Source organism: Amblyomma mixtum, chromosome 3, assembly GCF_055824585.1.
Source record: "Amblyomma mixtum isolate Tamu chromosome 3, ASM5582458v1, whole genome shotgun sequence".
Classification (NCBI taxonomy): domain Eukaryota; kingdom Metazoa; phylum Arthropoda; class Arachnida; order Ixodida; family Ixodidae; genus Amblyomma; species Amblyomma mixtum.
This window is the reverse complement of record NC_143014.1, coordinates 102349437-102373120: the sequence shown is the minus strand read 5'-3', so window position 1 is coordinate 102373120 and position 23684 is coordinate 102349437. Positions and strand designations below refer to the sequence as shown.

The 23684-nt window shown below is 48.2% G+C and overlaps 1 protein-coding gene across 1 annotated transcript in view; it reads right to left on the bottom strand.

Annotated features, from left to right (window-relative positions):
• Nucleotides 1-241: 241 nt before the first annotated feature.
• The window catches only part of LOC149351187 (uncharacterized), a 160409-nt gene continuing 136966 nt past the window's right edge, over nucleotides 242-23684 (bottom strand). The window contains exons 6-9 of the mRNA XM_089580486.1: nucleotides 10351-10562; nucleotides 9676-10002; nucleotides 7940-8079; nucleotides 242-3746 (exon numbers count right to left, since the gene is read on the bottom strand). Of these exons, the coding sequence (XP_089436612.1) occupies nucleotides 3560-3746; nucleotides 7940-8079; nucleotides 9676-10002; nucleotides 10351-10562 (866 nt within the window). The 3' untranslated portion in view covers nucleotides 242-3559. The remainder of the gene's footprint in view (nucleotides 3747-7939; nucleotides 8080-9675; nucleotides 10003-10350; nucleotides 10563-23684) is intronic.

The following is a 23684-nucleotide window of genomic DNA, read 5'->3' as shown; positions in this document are numbered from 1 at the left end:
CCATCTTCGCTTGGGACCACCAGTGAAGGCGCAAAATGGACTTTGACAGTGGTGAAAAAATACGGGCGAAAAGAAGGTCACGGGAGGCACATTTGCGTCTCTAGAATAGTTAGCGATAGATGATCAATAGGCAAAGCTACTCTTCCTGTCATGGTACGCAGGACTAGAAAACAAAAGTCCATCGTGCTCTGTTAGAAAATGTGGGCGCCTCGTGCTTTAGTGCACGAGCTTTAGTAAGTTTGTTCCGACCTCTCCAGCATAAATGGGCGACCAACAAAGAGCGAAATGCTCGTACTTGGCACGTACAACAGTCAAGGGCACACGAGGCGCTATCTATATGGAACAATGCTCCACAGCGCGCAAGTTTTTAATGACCTCAATGGTGCTAGAATCTTCACGCGCTGAAAGCCGGCTGCCATTAGAGCGTGATAACAATCATCACCGAGACCTGATGAAAATCTGAGATAGAAAGCCGCTGCTTTAGCTTCGCTTCAGCTCGCTGCACCGAATCTTATCTCCTTTCGCACACAGAGCAACAACGTGGGTTAAAAAGACGTGGCAACACCAGCGAGTAACAATAAGGTAAGCTATTTAATGGACAGTGCATCATCCTCTATTGTGACACATCGAAACCAACGCCTGGTTTTAGGACGCTTATTTGCCGGGGACATGTAGTGAAAAACTTCACTATATATATTTTTAATGACATCGGGCGCATGTCAAAGCACGGTATAGGGCCAAAACGTGGGCGCAGTTCTCGGCGTTTGCTTGAACCACTGCAAAAGGTTACGTGCTTCAAGACATTAAGCGCTAAAGTGGGCCGGATTAATACAATGATTCTATTCTCATTCCATCCTCTGTTTATTATAATTAGCTAGAGCGACACCATGCTGCGGTTGTCACCGCAATCCGCACAGTCGACTCGGCAGACTAGGATTAAACAGAACTCAGGAGGAAGAACCGTAATATTACGCCGGCCTTGGTGTTCAGCACGCTGCCGCGAAAGTCAATGCGTCTTTGGGTGGATCCGAGGGCTCACTATATACGGACCAGGCGCACCGGGCAACTTTCCTAGGCCGATTAAAATATCATGACGAAGCAACTCATTCGTCCCAAAACGTCTTACGCAAACGTACATACCAAAACATCAGCTAGCCTCGTATCGAGTGATCCCCTATCGACACAAAAGCTTGCAAAGTTTATTGGTGCGGACACTCGGAATGACAACCAGGAATCGACGCTTTGAAGAGGCGAGAGCAAGCGAGTTATATCGCTGACTCAGATAGTGGACAGGTACGAAGCTTATGAGTTTTCTGGCCGCACTGCTTGCATCGAGCACAGAGGCGCTTCGTTCAGGTGCTGTTGAATTCTGACTGATCTTGCTTGGGCGAAAAATGGGCGCTTTTCTAAGATGTTCAAGAATGAGAATAGTCTGTTTCCTCTGAAGGCCGCTTTGACGCAAAAAAGAAACCTGCTTCAATTTGTGTAATCATTTTCTTTTAAGTTTACATAAGCCGTTATTCTCTGCACGAGGTCGTCATTAGTTCAGTCGTGGTCTCAAAAAATTGCCACCGCTCTTATCCCAAAAACCAAAAGATGGACTTATCACCTCATTCAACTTCCGAGGCACTGTTTAATTAGAGGTCAACAAAAAAGTGTTACCTTTCCAAGCTTTGCATGACCGCTAATTTATCAGTTTCCAAACAGCCATCTGACACGGCTTGAACTCTTAATTTAGTGGCGAAACCCAAAATTAGTTCTTCGTTCACTTTGCACTGCCGAACTATGCTAGTCCGGATGATCTAGTGTTCTAATTATCTCCGCTCTTGCTGCCGCTGATAGGGCAAACTAGTGTACCACGCGGGGATCCCTGTTATGGTAATTGTAGCTCGAAGCTTGATTTCGCTTTAGCAAAGATATCTATCACGTTACCCGACTCATTTGCCGATGCATTCTGCCGCCTGAAGTCGAGGGTTGGACGGAAACCCGTCTGGTCGGACATGGACATGAAGGCGAAACACCAACCATTGAAGAAAATTTCTTGCAATTTTTGACAAGGTTTCCCATGCAGAAGCCGAAACGTCAAAACGCTTCTTCAGTGGATTGAAGTTTCGTCTTCATCTTCATCCTGCCACAAAGCCGAATCTCGTAGGGGCACCAGGCTCGGGGAGGCGATTGATCAAAGCAGTGGGGGAGGCAATCGAGGGGTTGAGAGTGACGTTCCGGCTCCTTGATTATGGCTTTCGACCCCTCCCCCCCCAAAAAAAAAAAAATAATAAGCGATAAACACAGCGTGAATAAATATGCACTCATCGGTCCCGTTCCCCTTTTTTTCTGACAGTAAACAAAAATGATTGACTAGCGATATGTTTCCACCATGACAATGTCAAACTTGAATGGTTTGGCCTTATGACCAGGTGCCATAAAAACTATCAAACTACAAATTCGACTTTAACAAACCATTCATTCCCGGTAGGATTTCGTTTTGTGATGTGCAAAGTCATCGCTTATGCGTGCAGTCATTATCATAGATATTTTTTTCTTGTCGGAGGCATGTTTTGAATAACGTAAAAAATCTTGTCGGCCGCTCCAAACAATAGAGCACTTCTTAAGAGAAGGGACGCTTTATAACGCAGTGCCCCGAAGTACTGGCAACGTTTAGAATGGGCGAAAGGGCAGGAGAACCAACGAACTACTTTTTCTTGCTTTCTTACGATAGGACTTTTTACCTGCCACTCATTTGTTCATCACAGATAGTTGTTCGACGCTCTTAAGTTTTGGAAAACTGTAATGAATCGTTCACAAAAAAGTAGAGAATTTTTTGTCGAACTGAAAGAATAGGCTTCAAGAAATTTGTAACGCCGTTGCTTATTACGGCCTCGCTTAACCATACAACTGTGATGTCCAGAACTCTGATACAGCGGTTGCTACCGCCACCCATTCAAGACATGCGCACAATACATGCACATGAAACTGTTATCTCTCGTTTTTATACGGAGAAAGGCCTCTGACAGAACTGCAGACGCTCCTCGTTTTTTTCTGTAGTTTTGTGCTACTTCTACAGAAAGTGTCATGTATCATGGTCAGGTGACCCGTAAGTTCAATCGCCGCGATATTCTCGCAAAACGTGTTTTTTCAACTCGTAGGCAGATTAGAAATCGGCGCTGTAGGGCGTGACCGAGACAACTTGATTTTTCGGAACCGTTCTAACCATTGTTGGTCTCGATTTTTTTGTTTCTTTCGCAGGCAGCACTGTCCACATAACTGGCGCCACGCTGCGAGCAGCCGCCTCGGCGTGGGCGCAGGCGGTTGGCGTGCAAGCAGTGCGACTTCGGCTTTCTCCTCGCGATGCGGATGATGAGCCCCGGGAGGAACGTGGGGGTGAACAGATGCCCGAGCGTGTCCGTGCACACGCGACCGCTCAGCGGCGGATGGCCCGGGGCGAGTGCAGGGGCGGCGGTGCCCAGGCGTGCCGCTCACATCGAAGGCAGCGGGATGGCGATTGTGCAGAACGCCGAACGGCAGGCTCTTTCAGGAAGGCTGCGGCGGCCGAGGCTCGTCAGGCGTATTCGGACTCGGACAGGCTCTGCGTCTCGGAGAGCCGCCGCACGGTGCTGGCGTAGTAGTCGTCGGGCAGGTCCTCGGATGGCTGGCCCCGAGCGCTCGCGTACGAGATGGACTTCTGGTAGCTGAATACCTGCCGCTCCAGGTTGTAGTTCTCAGCCTGCAAGGCGGCTATCTCGCGCCTGCAAAGAACAGGGTTTTTCTTCAACGCACTGAAACTCGACGTTAACGTCAGATGCTCGGTCGTCAACAAAGCCACAGCAGTCACCTGAACAACGGAAGCTACGTGCTTCCATGGGTACCCGTGTTCCAGAGCTTCGAGGAGACCCATGTGGTTCAGACAGTTCACCATGCGAAGCGGTATAAAGATGGAATGTGCAGCCGCCCGCACACTTAACATGAATGACGGACAGCCTGGCTTAGACTTACGCCAGCGCCACGAAGTTTAGCCGCCGCGTTCGAGATCATGCTCTCAGTACGTCTGCGGCGGAGACAATAACTGGTGCGCAGTTCGATTTGGCTGTTTTTTCACCTGCGCCCGATCTCCACGCTTACAACGAGCTCGTGAAGAGGGCTTCTATTTGGTTAGGCCGGCAGCCTTGGGACCAAACTAGAAAGGCGCCTGAGCTGCAGCAACTTCGCGCGGAGTGTCGGGTTCCGGCAATAAAAAAACTGCAACGCGTTGCCTGTGCGAGCGAGGCTGAAACCACGAGCGAGAGGCAGAAAAACGCCCTCTTGACGAGCGCGCTGTCTACGCGGCGATCGAGCGCCGGCGAAAAAGCAGTCAAATCGAAATGCTCACCTGCTATCGTTAGCTGCCGCAAACCAGGGGGGTAAAGCTGAGCCAGCAAATGGGTCCTCACCACTAAGCCGCGATCTTGGACGCCATCTTAGAATACATTACTGTGGCCAGCACAGGTTTTCTCGCTATGTCAAGTACGGGTAAAGTCTGAATCTGCATCCGGAAAACTGCAGCAGAGAAAATAATTATACGCCACCCTTACGAGTATTTTCAATGTCTTTAAACATACTTTGTAACGTTTAGTATACTGATTGTGGTCCTTTGTTTTAATATCGGACGATTGTCACAAACAAACGCCCTTGGAGTTTCCGTTTGGAACTTCTGCTTTCGAGCCTGGTTTCGGGTTGCTTAAGAGAATTAAGCTATGGGATCAAGGCATTTAAAGCAATGAACCGCATTCGGCAAAGGTGGCATCGCATTCGCGAATGCACCTGCTCTGCTCCGGTGAAGCTGTGGTACCGGGTTCGCGTCTCGGACCAGGGCGAGTTTTTCTTTAACTACGAAGTTTCTGAGAAACCCGTACGTCTTTCCGTTGTAGCCGTATGGCTGTTCTCGGGTGGATGTCAATGAGTAATTACTCCCTTATTGTCACCTCAGTGCGTTGTATACAAGGCAAAAGCTCCAAAATGATCGGGCATGTCGTAACCCATATATGAGTAAACGTGCCAAATAATACATCTGCATATTTCACGACAACTAGATGCTGCAAAGAGCGTGTACGAACACCTCCCGCATTTCGAACTCATTTTAAAGGCGAATGACACCAAGCCAATCAACCTTGCTGCTGTTTACTTTTTTGCGGCATTCGGCTTTCTTATGGCCATTGCCTCAATCTGCTTGACAGAGTACTCATTGGTGCTACTTATAAAGGAGCTAGGTATTCGCGCTTAAATGCGTTTCGTAACACGTTTTGCAGCACTAATGCATGCTGCAAGTCAAGGTGACACTGTTTCGTGCATTTCTGCTCCACCTAACAGCTACTCATGCATACCGACAAACTGCTGTTTCAGTCGTTCGTGATGAAGCTGTGTGCGTTGCTGTGGACGAAAAACCACATTATGAGCTCGTACTGCGCCAGGAAAGACACGGCACCGTCGTCCTAGGCGAAGAAGAAAGATTTTAAAAATGCATGAGGCTCGCGGCAGGTTAACAAACCTTCGACATTTACTATAACAAGCGTTGACCATCCAAAATAAACCTGGCAAAAAAGCTGCTCCATTTATTTTGAGAATTCGTATCCTTTGGGAACTGTGTTTGTCCTCTCTGGTCCAAAAGCAAATTTCCGACGCGTATTTGCAATCGGCAACCGAGTACAAGCGTAATACCGTGTGCTCCACAGCCGAAATACACTCCAAGCGCTTCACAGTCACAGTACTCAATACAGAAGAAACAAGGCACCTACATGAAGTTACATAGGTATTCGACGCTGCATACCATCAGAAATGTTCCAAACACGGCGATTTTCCCGTTGTTTACACCATGTTAACAGCAGTCAATAGCTACATTCCACGCTGCCATCTTCCCACAAACTACCTTGCTAGGTTCAAACTCCGCTCTTCGTTCACATTTAGCAAGTGTCTAAAGAGCTGGCAGCACACAAACTGTTAGATCATGGTGGCGTTCAAGCATTGCCCACTGGCTTGTACGGGCCAGTGGGCCCATACATGCCCCACCCTCTACACGGTGGCCCTCTAGACTCAGTATATCAACCCTATGCCGCAAACATACTGAGACCATGACCTCGCTCCCGGCGACTAACGCTTCGTGGCGCTGGCATCAGTCTAAGCAACGCGGTCCGTCAGCGTGTCAAGTATGCGGGCGGCTGTACATGTATTCGGTGCATTCCATTTAGCTTATGCATGACAATAATGTAGTGGGGGAACAAGAGAAGAACGACATTACTGGGGAGTAAAAACGTTCTTCCGTGCTTGCTTCACGATTGGGGCATCGCAACGGAGAGACACAGTGAGCAATCGCTGTATGAGTGGGATCCACTGTTACCACCAGCACTGTTGCAAAAAAAAATTAACAAAAGAAATGCTACGCCCCTCTTTATGTTGCGGCTGTTCAATAAAAAGATTTTTTTTATTGCTCGTTGCATATGCCTGTCTGGCCATCCCTGTACTAGGCTGTTAATTACGCCTATACACCTACATTAGTTGTTTCTTTTTGTCCTAACACCAGCCCTGTAGTTAATTAAGCCAAACTCTGGCTAGATTTCATTCATAATGGCATCCACTCTGCCCCCTTCCCATATGCTCAGACTTCAACGTATTTCTTTCTAGCCCCCAAAACCCAACCAATTAATGCAAGTCTTGTTACAACCGCCGTCTTCTGTTCAGCAACAGCATTGAGACATACGCTCAAGCTGTGCAGAATTGATGTCCTGAAATGAGCTCTCTTCTGAACTCATTGCCACATTGCCTTGAAGAAGGATAAGTTTGTTTTAGGACTACAGCCTGTCCTCCACTGGGGTGCCACAGTGGATACCGAGAAAAAGGAAAACGGCCGAAAGTAGGACTGAGTTACAAGCTGAGGAAATCTGGCTGAATTGTGCCGCCGCGGTGGCTCAGTGGTTATGGTGCTCGGCTGCTGACCCAAAAGACGCGAGTTCGATCCCGACCGCGGCGGCTAGAATTTCTTTGGAGGAGAAATTCTAGAGACCCGTGTACTGTGCGATGTCAGTGCACGTTAAAGAACCCCAGGTGGTCGAAATTTCCGGAGAGCGTCTCTCATAGCCTTAGTCGCTTTGGGACGTTAAACCCCATAAACCAAACCAAACCAATCTGGCTGAATTACGTGACCAAAAATAGCGTAGAGCGGGAACAACTGCAGGCCATTGAGAGGGCTTTCGCTGATGCCGAGTTAAACGTTATTAGCAGTATGCTTTGTATATTTACACGGATAAATTAATAAATTTAGTTGGAAAAGCAGCTTTGATATTGTCGACCTAGTGAAAAAAAAAACACTTTTTTTTTTCACTGGCTGCTCTGAAAGTACGTCAGACTGAAGAAATCTGCATACAAACCCGTCACTAACACCTCGCGTGCATAGAAACAGTGTTGCGATTAATTGGAAGTTGTGCGCGGTTATTGCAGCTTCAAAAGCCATGTGGTCCTTGCGCAAGCCCCGTGGGACCTTTAATGGTTTTTGAACAAGCGCGGATTTCTACTCTGAACCCCCCTCCCCCCCCCTCTCTCTCTCCTTTTTTCGTGCGCGCCTTCTGTGCCTATGCTTACTCTCGTTTGTGCAGACGCAAACTGGAGATGAATAGCCAGCGTGAATAAACAAAACCAACGCGCTTTTTTTCCCTACATGCTCATTTGGTAACGGGAGAGAGAAAAAGAGCCAAGGATAAAACGCTGTCAGTACGCTGCTAATGAACCCGGGCGGCAAGCTTAAATCCATGTTACACTAGAGACACTCGAAAGTTAGCATCGCAGTCAGAAAAAGATCGACCGACAGGGAAGGCTCTGCAGGCTGCATTTTCGCATGCAATGTTTTTTTTTTTCGGCCCGCAAAAAGTTTGCCCAGACAGACGGCCAAGTGGGGAAAGGTAGCCAAGTGTCTCACTTCATTTGGTGGCACTGGGTGCGCGCAATGTCGTCGTATTTGTGGTACGTGGCCCCGAACAGGAGCTGCGATTCGAGCCATTCCACGTGCACAGTCAGGTTGCCGGCACCATCCAGGTACATGCCGGCCGACTCGCGAATCTGTGTGAAAGCAGCGGAAAAGAAAAACGCTCAAAAATTCATCTTACCTGCGGTTTTTGTCACGCCGTACTGCCCGGATTGCTAAAAATACCCGGGAGCACTTCACTTATCATTCCCCCCCCCCCCCCCCCCCTTCCCCCTCCACTTCAGGCACGCGCCGGGCGCTAGCATCATCTGCCCTGCAGCAGTCGCTGTCTGAACTTTCCAATTTACGCTCACTCGAAGCGACATAAACGCACTCAATTTTACTTACAAAGAAAGCAACGAAAAGAAAGGCAGAACTCTTTGATACTTGGCACAATTATTGCAAGTTTCTAGCAGTACAACCCGTTCTCTCATTTGAAAAAGGCGATTTCAATACCGATTTTTAATTTAAAGGACGGAAACAACCAGCATTGTCTTCTCAGAGCATCACTTTTCAAACGTCTTTGCAGCGAAAAATAAATAGTAACTGGAACATGGAAATAAGTACCCAGCCAGATGCATCATTACTAATGGAAGTTTTGCCGCCGCGGTTGCTCAGTGATTACGGCGTTCGGCTGCTGACCAGAAAGACGCGGGTTCTATCCCGACCGCGGCGGTCGAATTTCGATGAAGGCGAAATGCAAGAGGCCCATGTACTGTGCGATGTCAGTGCACGTTCAGGAGCCCCAGGTGGTCGAAATTATCCGGAGCCCTCCACTACGGCGTCCCTCATGGGCTGAGTCGCTTTGGGACGTTATACCCCATAAACCATAAACCAAACTAGTAGAAGTTTTGTATTCCATTATCACTGATGCAGACCTTGGAAAACTAAGGCACAGAGTTGAGCAGCATATACATAAAGCATGAACACAACAGTGCTTTACGTCGAAAAGCGTAGATCCGTGGGTTGAATTATACCTAGCTCGCGAATAAAACTAGGAGCAACGAAGTAGAACATTCTTGCGGGCTAGTTGGTTCATTGCAGAAAAGATTAGTACTGCGCGAATGGGACAGGACAGGAGAACGAGTAACACAGACGACATTCTGTGTTGCTTTCATTCCAAAGAAGCAAAAAGAGTGTGCACTCAAGCTACTGCAGAGCATCTTGAAAAAAAAAAAAAACTGCGCCTGTGTTGTCGTCTGTGTTCCTCGTTCTCCGGTCCTGTCCCATTCGCGCAGTACTAATATTTTTAGGAACAACGATAGAGGAAGAATGGCAGGACCGGCTCTTGTTTTACTCGGCTTCATCCTTTTGTACTCTCTAATTGGACATTTGTATTCCTGATTTATGCACCTTTTCTCTTAATAAAAGTCCCAAAAACGAATTTCTATCAAACCTGGCAGTCAGTCTTTTAGCTGCCCAAATAACGTTGTCTACGGGGAGCAACGGTCGTCGTTGCTCCCGAAGGGACGAAAAATCGCTTAGAGTGTACGTCTGCCTTAGTGTGCACGATTTCTGGAAACACGGACCCTGAAAGAAGGCTACCTTGCAGCGCTGTCACAACAAGACGATCCCAGTGCTCGTTTCCCAAAATAATCGAAGATCTGCTATCATTGCAGGCCGCAATGAGCCCACAAGTGCCGACGCGCTGTTGTGCAAAGCCCGGCGCCCAGCTAGAATTGGGTGCAGACCTGCCGTACGGAGACGTCTGTTTCCATGACCACGGCGACATCCATGCCGTCGTGCACGTAGTAGCTGGAGTGCGGAGCACGCAACGCGAGCACGCTCTCGCGCGCCCCGGAGCCCGGCTGGCGGCGCACCAGGTACGCGTTCCAGGCCACGTAGCGCAGGTGACCCACGGGGATGTGCTGCAGCTCGGCGTAGTACAGCTTCAGTCGAAGACGTTCGCCCTCCAGGTCGGCCTCCACACACCACGCCTGCTTGTCCCTGTCGTAGCAGTTGGCTGTCGCCGGCGCGCACGGCTCCACGCCCGCCAGCGGACTTGCCGTCGCAGATACCTGCGCCGCACGGCCCACGCTTGTTCTCGAGCAGCATCGCTCTCTGTACAGCAGCCAGCCCCACTCGGTCGAGCGCTTTCAAGATCACTTATCTGACGCAGCCCTTACCGGCTGCAGATCATTAAGACAAAACTTTTTCTGACGTTAACTGCATACGTGCGTGTTTGGAAGATGGCATTCTAAGTCACTCACTCCTCATCTTCCCCGAGAACATGTCCTGAATGCACGGCGCTTAATTAAAACAGTGAGACGAAACTCACCAGCGCATACCTACGCACTGAAGACAAAAGCGCGCATGCATGCATGCATGCGCCGTGCAAGCTGCACAAAGAACAGCACCCAGCGCACCTTGGCCTCGGATATGGCGTTGGCGGACAGCATGTGCAGCTGGATCCTGAGCGTACCGCGCCGCACCAGGTCGGCGGGAGCGGCGGCGCCCAGCGAAAAGCCCCGGATGCGGCCGGACAAGTCTGAGATCTGGTCCAGCACGCCCGAGTCCACGCGCCGTTCGCCCTCGCCCAGCACCACGCGGTACTGCACCCGGCAAGGGTGGTCGAAGCCTGCAGGGGCACACCACCGCTGCCCAGTGAGGTGGCAGCAGACAAAAAGGAAAAAAACAAAATCCAAGGCGACCATCAAAGATGCGGCGAATTTCAGCGCTGGCAGCTGGTCTCTTAACCCCTCCTACCTATGGTGTTACTGATGACCGTGACATTTAAGCGTACAGCTATACCGCTGAAATTCCCAACATCTTTAATAGTCTGTCACTGGCCCAACGCGCAACACTGACCGGGTTGGCGTTGAACTGACGCTCCGACTCTCGAGTGGCACCATCGTGGTTCACCTGTCTGTAGTGCCTTGCGGCATTGCCTTCGCGGGCGCGCGCCCTTCCTGATCCGTTCTCTCATCTCCTCGGCGTCACACGTCGGATCTTCTCGCCGTTGACGCTTACGCTCGGCTCCACGGGCGCGCAACTCGGGAAGTCCACGCAGTCCTCGTTCGCGTTCACGGCGGCGTTCGCTATGTTCTTCCGAGCCGCGATCTTGTGACGTCAGAGCGAACCAGACGCTGATCGTCGTGACACCGGCCCACCTTCCCTTGTACAGCTAGGGCGGTAAAAAAGAAAGAAATACCACAGCAAGCGCGGGTTGCCGCATTCGTGGGATGCACCAGGGCTCGGCAGATCACCAGCGGGCATGGCCAGAGCCAGCGCTCCTCTACACTGGGCCTTAGTGCTGGCCTCAAATAATTTTTTTAAATTTTTTTACTCCTCCTCCGGGCGTCGCCAGTGCTCCGTATGAGAAGTATCCAGACTGAACTAAGCTTGAAAGCCGGCCGCTGGTCACCTACAGTTAAGTGAATTGCACAAAGTCAACTGAGTTTCATTTTCTCGAGTCTACGAAACCCTCCCCCTCCTTTTTTTTTCTTGCATAGTAAGAGCTGATAAATTCTTCCACTGTGTACGAAACAGCCAACAGTCACTGAAACTAAAAAAAAAATGTACAGCGGAATGTTACATTTTTATTGTGGCTTTGATTAGAGGGAGAATGACTGTGATGCTGCGTGACCAGAAGCCTTTGCTGAGCCTTGCTTTCTCCCGCAGTGATATACGTCACGGCTATCATTTTCAGCCTCCTCTGCCCCATGCAGTTTCGAGCTGGCTGTGATAAAAAAATACGTGACTGTCAGAGGGGCTAAAATTCGCTAATTCTCAAAATACGAAACCTAATATAGGAATAGGGCGAGCAGCCAGCGCTGAGAACGAGTGCTAGTCGTAAATGCTAATGAAGGACCCGGATAAAGCGACTTTATTTATTTCCTGTCCATACATTTTTGGGAAAATCCTGCTATGCAAAAATTGCGTTCGTTTTTTTATGGGATTACGCACAGTAACTGTCCCGCTAACTTACGGGCTTCGGGAAACGGCACTTTGACAGAACGTTGACTCGCAGCAGGCCTGTAATCACCCCAATCGCAATTAACGGCCGTTATTAGTGCTGAAAGGCTTACCAGCCAAAGGAGGAAACGACAAAAAAAATCTCTTTAGAAGACGCGCTACAGCTCACGTATTAATATTAACACTCGCCATAGACCTCTAGTTATTACCCCTTATGAATATGGTAGCGATTATTGCTAGCACTATAAGCGCAGTTAATGGCTCAGCCACACGGCGAATTTCCTTCGTTTAGAGCCAAACAGGCGTCTTGTAATCGCGAAGTTCAATGTACCGCACGGCATAGGGGCATAAACGCATTACACCTAAGCACGACCTCCCTTTCAGCCCCAGTATATGCCTCTCAGGTAGAGTGCACATGAGAGCGGCCCTTTGTTGCCGGTGGAAAGCTGGACACTGCGTCGCTTAATTAGGTTGCACAAGCATGCTATGTCCAACCTTCAGATAATATACACGTGTTCCGTATGGGCTAATTATGTTTAAAATACCGAAAAGCTACAGAACAGGCTGCCCAACAATGAATAAAGACAATGAATAGCCGTGACAAAAAAATCAAAAGTCCCTGCCTCAATCAATAAAAGACACATGCCTTTAAAAGGGCCCTGCAACACTTTACGAGGATGGTGCAATCTCTGCCTTTGACCTTTTCACCTAACACTACTAGAATACTGAAAAGACGAAGGCAGGCCCAACACAGCAGGCGCAATGCAAGAAATTCTCGACCCTTCTTTTGCCACCGTGATGGGCCTTGCATTTATTTATTTACCTGGCTAATTAATTATTAATCAACAATATCGCTCACATACTGCTCTCTTTTCTCATACAAGAATATCAGCTAATGACGACATATTCCTTCCAATGGCGCAACCTAAGTACCTACCGCGGTGGCTCAGTGGTTAAGGCGCTCTTCTACTCAGCCGGAGTACCCGGATTCGAACCTGACCGCGGCAGCAGCGTTTCGATAGAGGCGAAACGCAAAACGCGCCCGTGTGCTGTGCGATGTCAGTGTACGTTAAAGATCCCCAGGCGGTCGAAATTATTCCGGAGACCTCCGCTACGGCACCTCTTTCTTCCTTTCTTTTTTCACTCCTTCCTTTATCCCTTCCCTTACGGCGCTGTTCGGGTGTCCACCAAGATAAGTGACAGTTACTACGTCATTTCTTATTCTGAAAAATCAATTTTCAATTTTCAACCTAAACTGCCCTGACGCACCGCAAGCTACTGAATTGTAGATATATAAAGAACTGGAAACAAGGATCAGACAAATGGGAGGGCGAAAGCAACCACAGTGTTTTTGCAGCCCTTTAAATTCCAGTGATGAGCAACTTAAAAAATTCAGCTGCATCTTGTAGAAACAAGCGCAGGGCTAAGTCGTGGGGCAGCAAATAAATGGTCGCATAAGTAAGCAGCTGAAATCAGCTCCGATTACCTGGTTTATTCGTGGACAAGCTGGCAACTGCAGTATTCGGCGGACTTCTAAGTTGCACTGACTGACACAGTGCGTAAATAATTTTGTTTTGTTTTGTTTTGTTTTATCTCTTGACGGGCAGCGTAGTGCACAGTGCATGCAATCTGAGACGCTTTGCACCCCACCAATTGTCATTTTAGTTACTTAGCGAGGGGTTTCTAGAAGCAGTCAGAAAAGAACGCCATATTTGCTGTTCATTTAGGACGCAGCGTGCCACGGCTAGAAAATGAGTGCCCAATCGTAGCACATAATGAGCCGTAATCAAGAAATGTTCACAGACGACATCAACCAAGTTTAAGGCAAAATTCCTGAAGACATTCGCTCAAACGACGCCTCAAAAACAACTAGTTCGCGAAAAAAGAAGTTTGGGGGAAACAAACTTGCAGTGACAAGCCGAAGCTTATTCACCTTGGGGCCATATACGAGTATTAAACAACTGACCCCTCCGACCGCTGCAGGACTGCTCAGGTAGTGGTGAAGGCGTAGGTAGCAGCACATGTCGGACGATGGAAGCAATATCATCGATTCTTCAAAAGCGTTTTGTTAAAGGGTAATGAATGTCCAGCATAGCAACCTCTCCAAGGATGCCAAGGATAGAGAGGAAGCGGGAGAGCACCACACTGGACGTGCGAGACTAATGGCATATTCCAAGAGGCGATCCGGAGCAAGTTTGATTGCTCCATGAAACCGAACAGCGTGTTTCAGTGGGCTAGTTGGATTCAGATCTTGAGTTCTGATTGGACCGCGACGGACCTCTTGCTCCGTCGTGGATCGAAGGAGCTGCTCCTGATCGTGGATCGAAGGAGCTGCTCCTGATCGCCGATTGGAATACGCCTTAAGATACTTGTTAAAACGACGACATCGGCGTCTTGAAAGACCAAACTGGTAACTAAGCACATTATGCCAAAGAAGAAAAAGAAAACCTACGTGACACTGGACGACGAATTCTGCATTTCATTCAGTGGTAATGTGAAGGACGAACACAACGAAGCGTAGAGGTGCATCTAAGCTGAGGCAGTTCGTGCAGCGTGCACTGCCATTAGTATAGATGAAAATTACGCTCGCAGTTGTACACTCAGCATCGAGACGGACCGCTAATGCCTACTAGCGCATTATAGGCAATCTGCAGTGTCCAAGCGGCGCTGCAATTGCCCCACTGCCAACCTAAAAACTGCTGCCGTCATACGTTTGGGTCGCGATAAACGTGAGACCACACTCAGAACCATTAGAGGCGCGCGTTTGACTGATAGCATTCGTTGCCTATAGATGCTCTCGACGTAGCCCAGTTCGCTGATGCACGCCACGTGTGGTTTCGACCCAGCACGGAAGCTCATGGCTACAAGCGCAGGCAAGTGGCGTGGAAAAGCGCTACGGGTCCGCCTAGACAAGGCTTGCTCCTTTTGCTGGGCTTTGCGTGTTACGGCGCTGCGATCGACACGGCGAACTTCATCGCAGGTTGCCTATTGCTGTGCATTATTATTACTCTTAGTAGTAGGTTGAATAAAGGGCTTTGTTTATGCCGATTTGTCATGGAGGTATGCCTCTTAGCCAGTTACAGCATATTCCTAACCGCCGATGCGACTCGATATCCATACTGCGACTGATCTTCACTACAGCGTTTTCCATGCCTTTCCGCCGTTAAAGGACACTGTACAGTCGCGAGTAAAAAAGATTAGCAACTAGTGACGTGCCAAAGGAGTGGCAGGTAGCAACGCTCAGGGGTGCGGTTACGAACACGCCGATAAGAAAAGTGCCAGGTGTGCTGGTAAAGCACGGCGACGCGCCCGCTGCGCGGTGCGATTTTCACCGCTACGATGACGTCATTGAGCTAATCTTTTTTACTCGCGCCTGTGCGGCGCAAGCGTAGAGATTCGCCACCTTTGGGACAAAAATTTTTCAAACTTCATTTTTGCTTAACCTACGCGCACACACTTTCACATTTTTACGCATAGTTTTACATTCCAATCATTATGCAAGCCCTTTATTCCAAAATCTACCACTGAAGGGATGTGAAGGCAAAGGAGAAAAAAGCAGCGTTCGAGGTTTACACCAGTCAGAAGTAAGTACTACATAGACTTGCCTGCTGTAATTTGAATCTTAAGAATGTTGAGGGTGTAACATCTCCGAGGAAAACGAAATAGCAATTTTGCAATGGGGCAACTTTCCGCAGCAATTAACAAAAAACTATCGAATCGAAGCTTGGATGGGTCAGGCTTCCTTCTCACTGCCTTCAGTAAATTTTTAGTGCCGTAAACTGCAAAGCCGTTTTCGTTTCTGGTCACACTGTCAACATGACACAAGTGGTAATAGCGGCTTCTTTTATTAGAAACGTCTATAGCCATGCATCTTAAAATATGAACACATAAAAAATACAAATGTCAGTGTGGCCTCAGAGTGAATGTCAGAGGACTGCGACACCAAGGCTACACTTCTTGATCATACGCATAGATGCAGCAGAGCCCTCAACTGCCCGAAAGGGACGACGTGACGGCGGCGCTGTTTACACCAAGTCTTGTACACTGTACAGCCAGCCCTTCAACCGCATTCAGATAGGGTGTCTTTAAATGGCAACTGAGACACTGGCATTCGTGAATTCCACACCTGCGATCTCTCTCAACGGAGCAGCGCTTTATGGTTAGTTTTTTGTTACCGCTGTACGTCGCACATAGGTCTGTTTCCGAGCCGTACTGCTTTACAGTGACACTGTACGCCTCTAACTGCAGCGCACGCCTCTTGCTCCCGGAGAGATAAAGAGACGCCCATTAAGTCCGTCCCCGTAGAGGCCCCGCAGTAGCTACCTGTTTTCTTGGTTTTAGCCTATACGCAAAACTTTACTGCTTAATTTTTCTGTAAATCCTGTCTTGCTGTCCTATCTTCCTTCGAGCCCCGAGAGCAAACCACGTTTTAAGCGCGCTTCACTTATTCACGCCAGCGAGGACCCATACATTATCTATTCAAGCTCATTATGAGTCCACCTGACCGTGCTGAAATTTCTTAACTCAGCGGGAAAGTTTTCCCTTGTACTCGGCCCTAGACGAGGATTTGTCGGATGTCGCAATAATGAGTTTCAAATTGAGAAAGTTCTGCTCCGCAAACGCATCGGGTCGACTAATGACAAGACGGCGGCTCCAGTCGCGGGTGGGCTCCTTGGCGCGCAGCCTCCCGGCGAGGAATGAGTGGTGCTGCTGGATCGGTCGATAAATGTGAGCCGAAACGTCTTCCAGTAGCTGGCCACGGCACGAACGAGGTGATGGGGCCCGAGGGAGTCGCGCGCCTCCACAAACGTCCCACGTAAATCGGCGCTCAGTCAGTCAGCGCCGGCTGACCGGCAGACGTTGTGCGGCAATGCGGTATTACCAATGCCGGCCGCACTGCCGCTGCTTTGGACTGAAATCTCCGCGCCAGCTACTGACTTGCCTGCAATTGCGGTGATATCATTTTGTGCCCTACTTTACTCACATATTCCTTGGATGTCTCTGTGTGTAGTTTGTGAGTATGTTGAAATACAATGAGGACAAATATTTGTAAACGTATACCACAGTACAATCTTTTCCGATATTCTTTGATTGTTTAATAGTTTACCACTTAAAGCTCATCAGAGACGGACGTAATATTTTCTCATTTATCGTGCTGACCTGCACTGTCATCAACAATAGCATACTTACTCTACAGTACGGCATTTCCACCGTTTTTACCGACCTGCCTCATGATAGCTCCGTTCTGCGACCAGTTGAACAGTTCCTCTATGCTCACCATATATTATATATGTGAATGCGAGGAATGTTTTTGCGGAGAAACTTCAACCCTATTACGCTCCAGATTTGATTGAACGTGATTATCCTGTTATAACGAATGGCCTAAGAAAGATTAGGCATCTTTAACAAATACTGCAATTTTTACAGCACTGCTGAAATATACTTTGTCTGAATGTTTACATTTAGTTTCAGGTCTAACACAACAATGTTTCACAAGTATTTGCATGCTGCTATATACCGGAAGGTCAAGTCGGCGGCAGTGTTTTTACGGGCGAACTCTACAAATGAAGCGCCTGCAAGAATCGTCCAACATGATGCTCGTGCTGCAGCAGCGTGGTTGTTTTTTAATTGTTTGACGCAGGAGAGCAGAGGTAGACGTGCGATTGGCCTTTTAGCGATTCTGAGAAGAAATTACTACACTCGCAGCATCACATTCAGGTAAGCTTTACTTTATTTTTTTTACCTTACAGCATTGTCTCAGTGAACACCGCAAGATTTCACGCTCACCGTGGAATGCAGTTAACCTTATCATCTGTATAGTTGGCCGTAATACTAAGATGACTTCAGCGTTCACTTCACAGCACAAGCCTCGAGTACTTTCTCAACATTGTGAGCTTGCCAAGGTATACCAGGGCATAACTTCTAAGGTGTACCAAACAGGGCTAGCTACTCTTCAAATTTCTCTTTATGCTTCCCGCGAAACCCGCCTGCATGTTGACAAAAAAAAAAACGCAGTGATGGCCGCCGCGTTTGTGGCCGTGTTTACGGTGTAACGCAACGTGACACTGCAACTGTGCCATATCCTGTGACGTTGCCGCAGGAGAAATAGAAACAGGGACGCAGACAAACAACGGGCTCTGCGTTCGGCCAGAACGATTTATCTGCGCCGCTACTTTCGCCGTCGTCTCCTTGTCGCAGTTGTCAAAGAGAGCAGCTTCTTTGCCTTGGTATGTTCTCAGGTGGTTCGCAGACAGTCTGGGTCTCTCGGCCGTTGTCACCGTAGCACTTTCTGCACGGTATGCCCTGTCTGTGGTGCAACCGTTGCTTACAAACGAGAAAGAATTACTGTTCGAAGCTTTTCCAATGCAAACTTTGGACATAGTAGGGTGCCACTCGGCAACCACCGCAAGCCGCAGTCTTGGTTAACATCATCTCTTATTTTCGCGTCGCAGCTGCTTTTTGTAACTGTTGCATCTGAGTGAAATAAAAATAAAAACCAACGAACGCCCCTGACAGCGCGCGTTGATACGAGCCAAGAAAAGCACTGCCTCGACAGCAGATTATTTGACGTTCGCCTCAGTAGTAACGTGTTTCCTTTCTTCCTTTAGCCCAACCAAAAGTTCGAAGCTAGCGACGACTGCCTTTGGAGGCAGCGGCTTTGCAGTGGAAGAGAATCAACGAGAAATCCCCAACAAAATACTTGAAGAAACTCGTCGCTTTAGGTAGTTCGCTGGAGCTCACTGTTGGAAGTGTTTGCTTTCGAGGAGATATGAAGGGATATTGATTCTAATGCCTATGAGGGGAGCTAGCTAGCTCAGCCGCTTCTTCAGCGGTCATCGCTCTCCGTGTTTTTAAAGCAGAGATTTTGAAGCAAAGCCGAGCCGAGTTCTGCAAACTTGAACGTATCATTTTCTATCCTTTTTTTTTTTGTCTCCGAAACTGAAGTCTACCTGCCCCGCAGCGGTGGCTCAGTGGTTACGGCACTTCCGAGCTGATTCCAAAGACGCGGATTTTATCCCTGCCGCGACGGCCGAATTTCGATGAAGGCAAAATTCTAGAGGCCAGTGTGCTGTGCGATGTCAGCGCACGTTAAAGAACCCCAGGTGGCCGAAATTTCCGGAGCCCTTCACTACGGCGTCCCTCATAGCCTGAGTTGCTTCGGGACGTTAAACCCCAATAAACCAAACCAAACCAAGTCTACCTATCACCTTAAAGAAATAGAACAGCAGAACTCAACATATCACGAACAAAACAGGATTTCATGTCATGCACAACAACTATGCAGAAACAAGAACGAAACCATGCTTGGTTAACAGACGGAATACTATCGGTATAGAATGTTCTCAACTTAGCAAAGAAGAAATGAGAAAAAAAGCAAAAAAAGCCCGAAGAGGCGTTTGATAGGAGAGCCAGTCAAAGAAAGAACATGTGGTGAAAATAAATAGAGTGGTCTGTAAATGTGCGAGTATGCACGCCTCTCACAAATTCTTTGTTTAAGCCTCTCACAAATTCTTGCATATATCGCAAAATCCAAATACCTCTATACCTGCGCTGAACGTCCTCATTACCGAGTATTGTAATCGTCCGGTGAGATTTTCGGAATGAATTTCTCAGCGAATTACAGACTTTTGTGCACAGCGATTTCGTTTCCGCTACCATTTGTGTGAGTCAGCGACCAAAAGTACTGTCTAAGTTTTATTTCAGCTAAACGCACCATTTTTTTTCCTTGCAACCCTTGGCTTACGTTACGATGCCCTGTCTATTAGTTTTTGTGACTAAAAGGCAAACTACACCGAATTCGGGGCCACAAGCACCCTGAAATATTTATTTGCAGCGGCAAATAAAAAAGGAGGCGGTGATGACCCAGCGCAACTAGCCGATGTCTATTTATTGAAGCATAATTTAAACTGTCGCCTCTGAATACAACAGCTGACAAGAAAGAAACGAACAATCAAGGGGTAATCGTAATGATCATTTGTTTACTCGTCAAGGTGTACTGGCGCATGCCCTAATTACTGGTTTAAAGCATCTGACAATACCACGATGTTGGTCACAAGCCAGCGTAAAAAGATCGTGCCGTTCCTGTATACCAATCCCCAATTAAGCGCGTGACTCGGCGTGACCATCCTCAACTCTGCCGTTCAGTCGACCCGATTTCAAAATCAAGTGGGCGAAGCCAGACGCGAGACACACCCTCGTTCTGATGTAAGCGGGCTGCTTGCTAATGACATGCTTGTGGTTTCGTGCGGCAGGGGGTGGGAGCTGATTACGCATCGGCTTTCGCCGCTAGCCGGCTAAAACGAAAGGTCATCTGGCCTGCCCAGCCGTCCTCCTCCTCAGCCTCTTGACGTGCTATGCAACCGGCGACTACTTTTGGCGCTCCCATTTGAAAGCATTTAGCTGACTTTTTTCTTGTTTTTTGTGTGTGAAAAAAAAAGAAAAGAAAATGAGAACCACATTAAACCATGTTTTTGTTCTTGGCTGCCTGCATCGGGACCAAAAAAATGCAATCGGCGCTGAAACTTTATCATATAAAGTGATTCCCTCGAGATCAGAGTCTCGGTGACTCATGTGCAGCGGAGAAGAGGCTTAGTTTCTGTTTTTTATTTCGTGACTAAAGTGGGGCCTTGAAGCCCATCCCTCTAACATTACATAAAACAGCAGGCATCGAGAGTATCTTCCAGAAAACGGAAGTTATTACCATTTTGCTCAAAGACGTCACCGTCGGTCGAAGTTCACCACCAGCCACACCTCCCCAGCGTTTGCACTGAACACCAGGACACAAGGCTGCAACTAATCATGCTGCAGTTAGGCTCTCCTGTGAAGAGTGCTTCGCCTCGCAGAGTATGTTAGTGCAGAGAAGCCAACTCTAAAAAACAAAGCTATGGTGGGCGGTGTTTTCCTCGTGGTGGCCGACAAACACCCTTGACTACAGTGGCATCCCAGCAACATCTGAGAGTGCGATAACAACGCGCTCGAGGCAAAATTAGACAGGTGGTCACATGGCGGCTTTCGGTCACCTGCTCAAGCCATTTTAATTGCGGATGATGTTTAATGCGAACCCTTGGCCGTTTAGGCATCAAATGCGATATTTGTGGCTCAGCGACAGATTCAGAGGGGGAAAAAATGCCGAACCAGAGAGAAGCAGCGGACGTGAAACGCTCACGCGGAAGCGAAGTCTGAGGAGACCAGACAAAAGCACCGGTGTGTGTGTGTGCTTGGGGGGGAGCTGGACAGAGTGACATTACAGGCGGGTCCCGGGGGTGCATTGCGCCATCAGCCAATGAGAGCCGCGCTTCAAGGTCAAATTCCGTCGTCTACGTTCCTCCGAAGCGACGGCGCGCAGAACCATGTACCCCACCTACGCGCAAGTGGTGAACCGCAAAGATGTGAAGCAAAAGCGTAAGCCCGCCAAGGTTGAAAAACAACGGCTTGCCAGTGAAAAGGATGTGAGTTGCGTCTGCGTTAAATTCTAGAGGTGAAGTGCATGCAAAGAGACGGCTCGCGATACAGATGAGGAGCACAAAATTCGGCTTCCTTTCGCGCGCCCGCGCTACGCCCTAAGATAAAGCGTACGTTGTTGAACTCCATAGAGCCAGGGGCATTTTTTACGATCTGTAACGCACTTAGTTCTCACGCCCCGGCTTCGAAGTTCTGTAGGCGCCGGGATGAACGCACAGATGGTTTTTTCAACAAGGATGAGGGGCGTGGTCTAGTCACCGTTCCTTAAGACAGACCACTGACCGCTGTCTTAAAAAACAACGCTCACGTCCACTTTTATACAAAGCGCTGAAACTATAACAACTTGACAAGTATTGTCCGCATGTGCCAACAATTTCGCAGCGCAGATAACGGGCTACAGAGGATCCAAACAGCGCTGCTTGGGACGCCTCATATTTTCACTCCACCATGTCGACGCCACCACAATAGCGACTACTGTAGACTCTCATTAATGTAAACGTCAAAGATCCAGATATTTTTTATTTTATAAATAAAAATTTGAATTGTCAGAAGTGAGCCTTAATATGATCTGTGGCTAAGTGTCATTTCCTTTATGTATATATATACATAGAAATAGTATTTCGTGATATTTCTCTATGCAAAACATATCTGTAAACATTAGAACAGCAAAAAATGTGGGTGAAAGGCTCTGATTTGTTTAGTAGATTTCAAATGATTGTGTGTTTGAAAAAAAAAAAAACGTTACCAATAATGCGTTGGTTTCCCAAGTAAACAGGGACTTCCAAGGAACTAGAAAAAAACGTCCTAGATATATGAAATTCGGATTATCCAAAAACCCTGAACTCACTGCCAAACGCCGTCTCGCATAACAGGAAATTTAACTGCGGAAAAAAATGGACGATGGTCACCTGCTTCTGAGTGAAAACTGCACGACGACGACGGTTCTCTGCAGTTCCGCCAATGCATTACTGCGTACACACTGCCGGGTGTCTCGAAGCAGAACTGCTCCAAAATAGCAAAGGCTTCCGCGTTCTCTTTCAAAGAGTGACGCGTAGCGGTGTAGCCTCTCACAAGTGGCGGCGTCCATGTCAGGAAGCTTCACCGAACACACTGTGACCGGCTCGTGTCGAGGGCGCAGTTCCGGCACACAGAAATAACCTCGCGGACGAAAGAGGAGGATGTGCACACTAACGCCGCAATGGCGAGGCGCCTTCTTAACAAAAAAAAAAAAAAAACAGCGAAGCGCCAATCAGTGTTCGAAACGGCGCGGCTAGGCTTGGCTGACACGCGCGGCCGATAGAGGCTATAGCCGCGGGCTCGTAGTGAACCTATGGAAACAAATAAGTCGTACGGGACCCTCCGATCGTTGTCACGCCTGCCGTGACAACGATCAGAGCAAGAAAAAAACTTTCAATTAAGCTAGCGCGCAAATGCACTGAAAATAAGCCAGCCAATCAAAGTTTTGAAATTTGTTGGAATTAACCAAAAGAGCAAATTATCATAGTTTGAACTGTCGCGAGTCTACTGTATTAGAGCGGCTTGCTTGAATGCATTTCGCGCTAGTAATATCTAAATGTATTCGTCGTAACCTGCAAAGGACAGTGAAACTACGCGGAACTAGTACCAGCCACACAAAATTTTGCACGGTAACTCCTAATCTGTCCCTTTTCTGCATTGAAAGTTCTCGAAATGAAGTCTCCAGGGTTAGATGTTTACACTGGAACAACCCTGAACTTCTACACTTCGCCCACTACCGCTGAGGTCGTATGGGCGCATACCGAAGCCGTCATGCGCCACCACTAATGAGAGAAACAGGTTTCATAAAAAAAGAGCGAAGAGAACACCGGTGTGCAATGAAACACGGACAAAGCGAAAAAATGAATGTCGAATCGGCAAACTAGGAACAGCGCGGCCTGTTCATGCGTCTTTTTTTACGGTGGCTCGCGCAGTTCAATTATCTTCAGTAATGAACCAGCCGACTCGCGGGAAGCCCCTATCGGCGAGGAAAGCGACCGGGAGATGAGAGAATGTGATAGCGCAGCACGAAAGCACTTTGTGGAATGCCAGTCAAGCGCAGCTAATTGTTGACTCCAGCGCCCAGAGGGGGTCGCTGCGGAACTGCTGGATTGAAGTTCGGCGCAGCGCGGTAAACAAAATCCTTGCTGTTGTTTCCTGAAGAGTAGCCTTTAATTTACCAGTAATAGCTGGTCCTATTTGCGAAAGGATACTTGCGAAAGGAGGCAGCCGCAATATTTTGAAAATTTCTGCGATAAACTGCAGAAATAGATGGCAATTTTGGTTAGTTTAAATCTAGTATTAGACC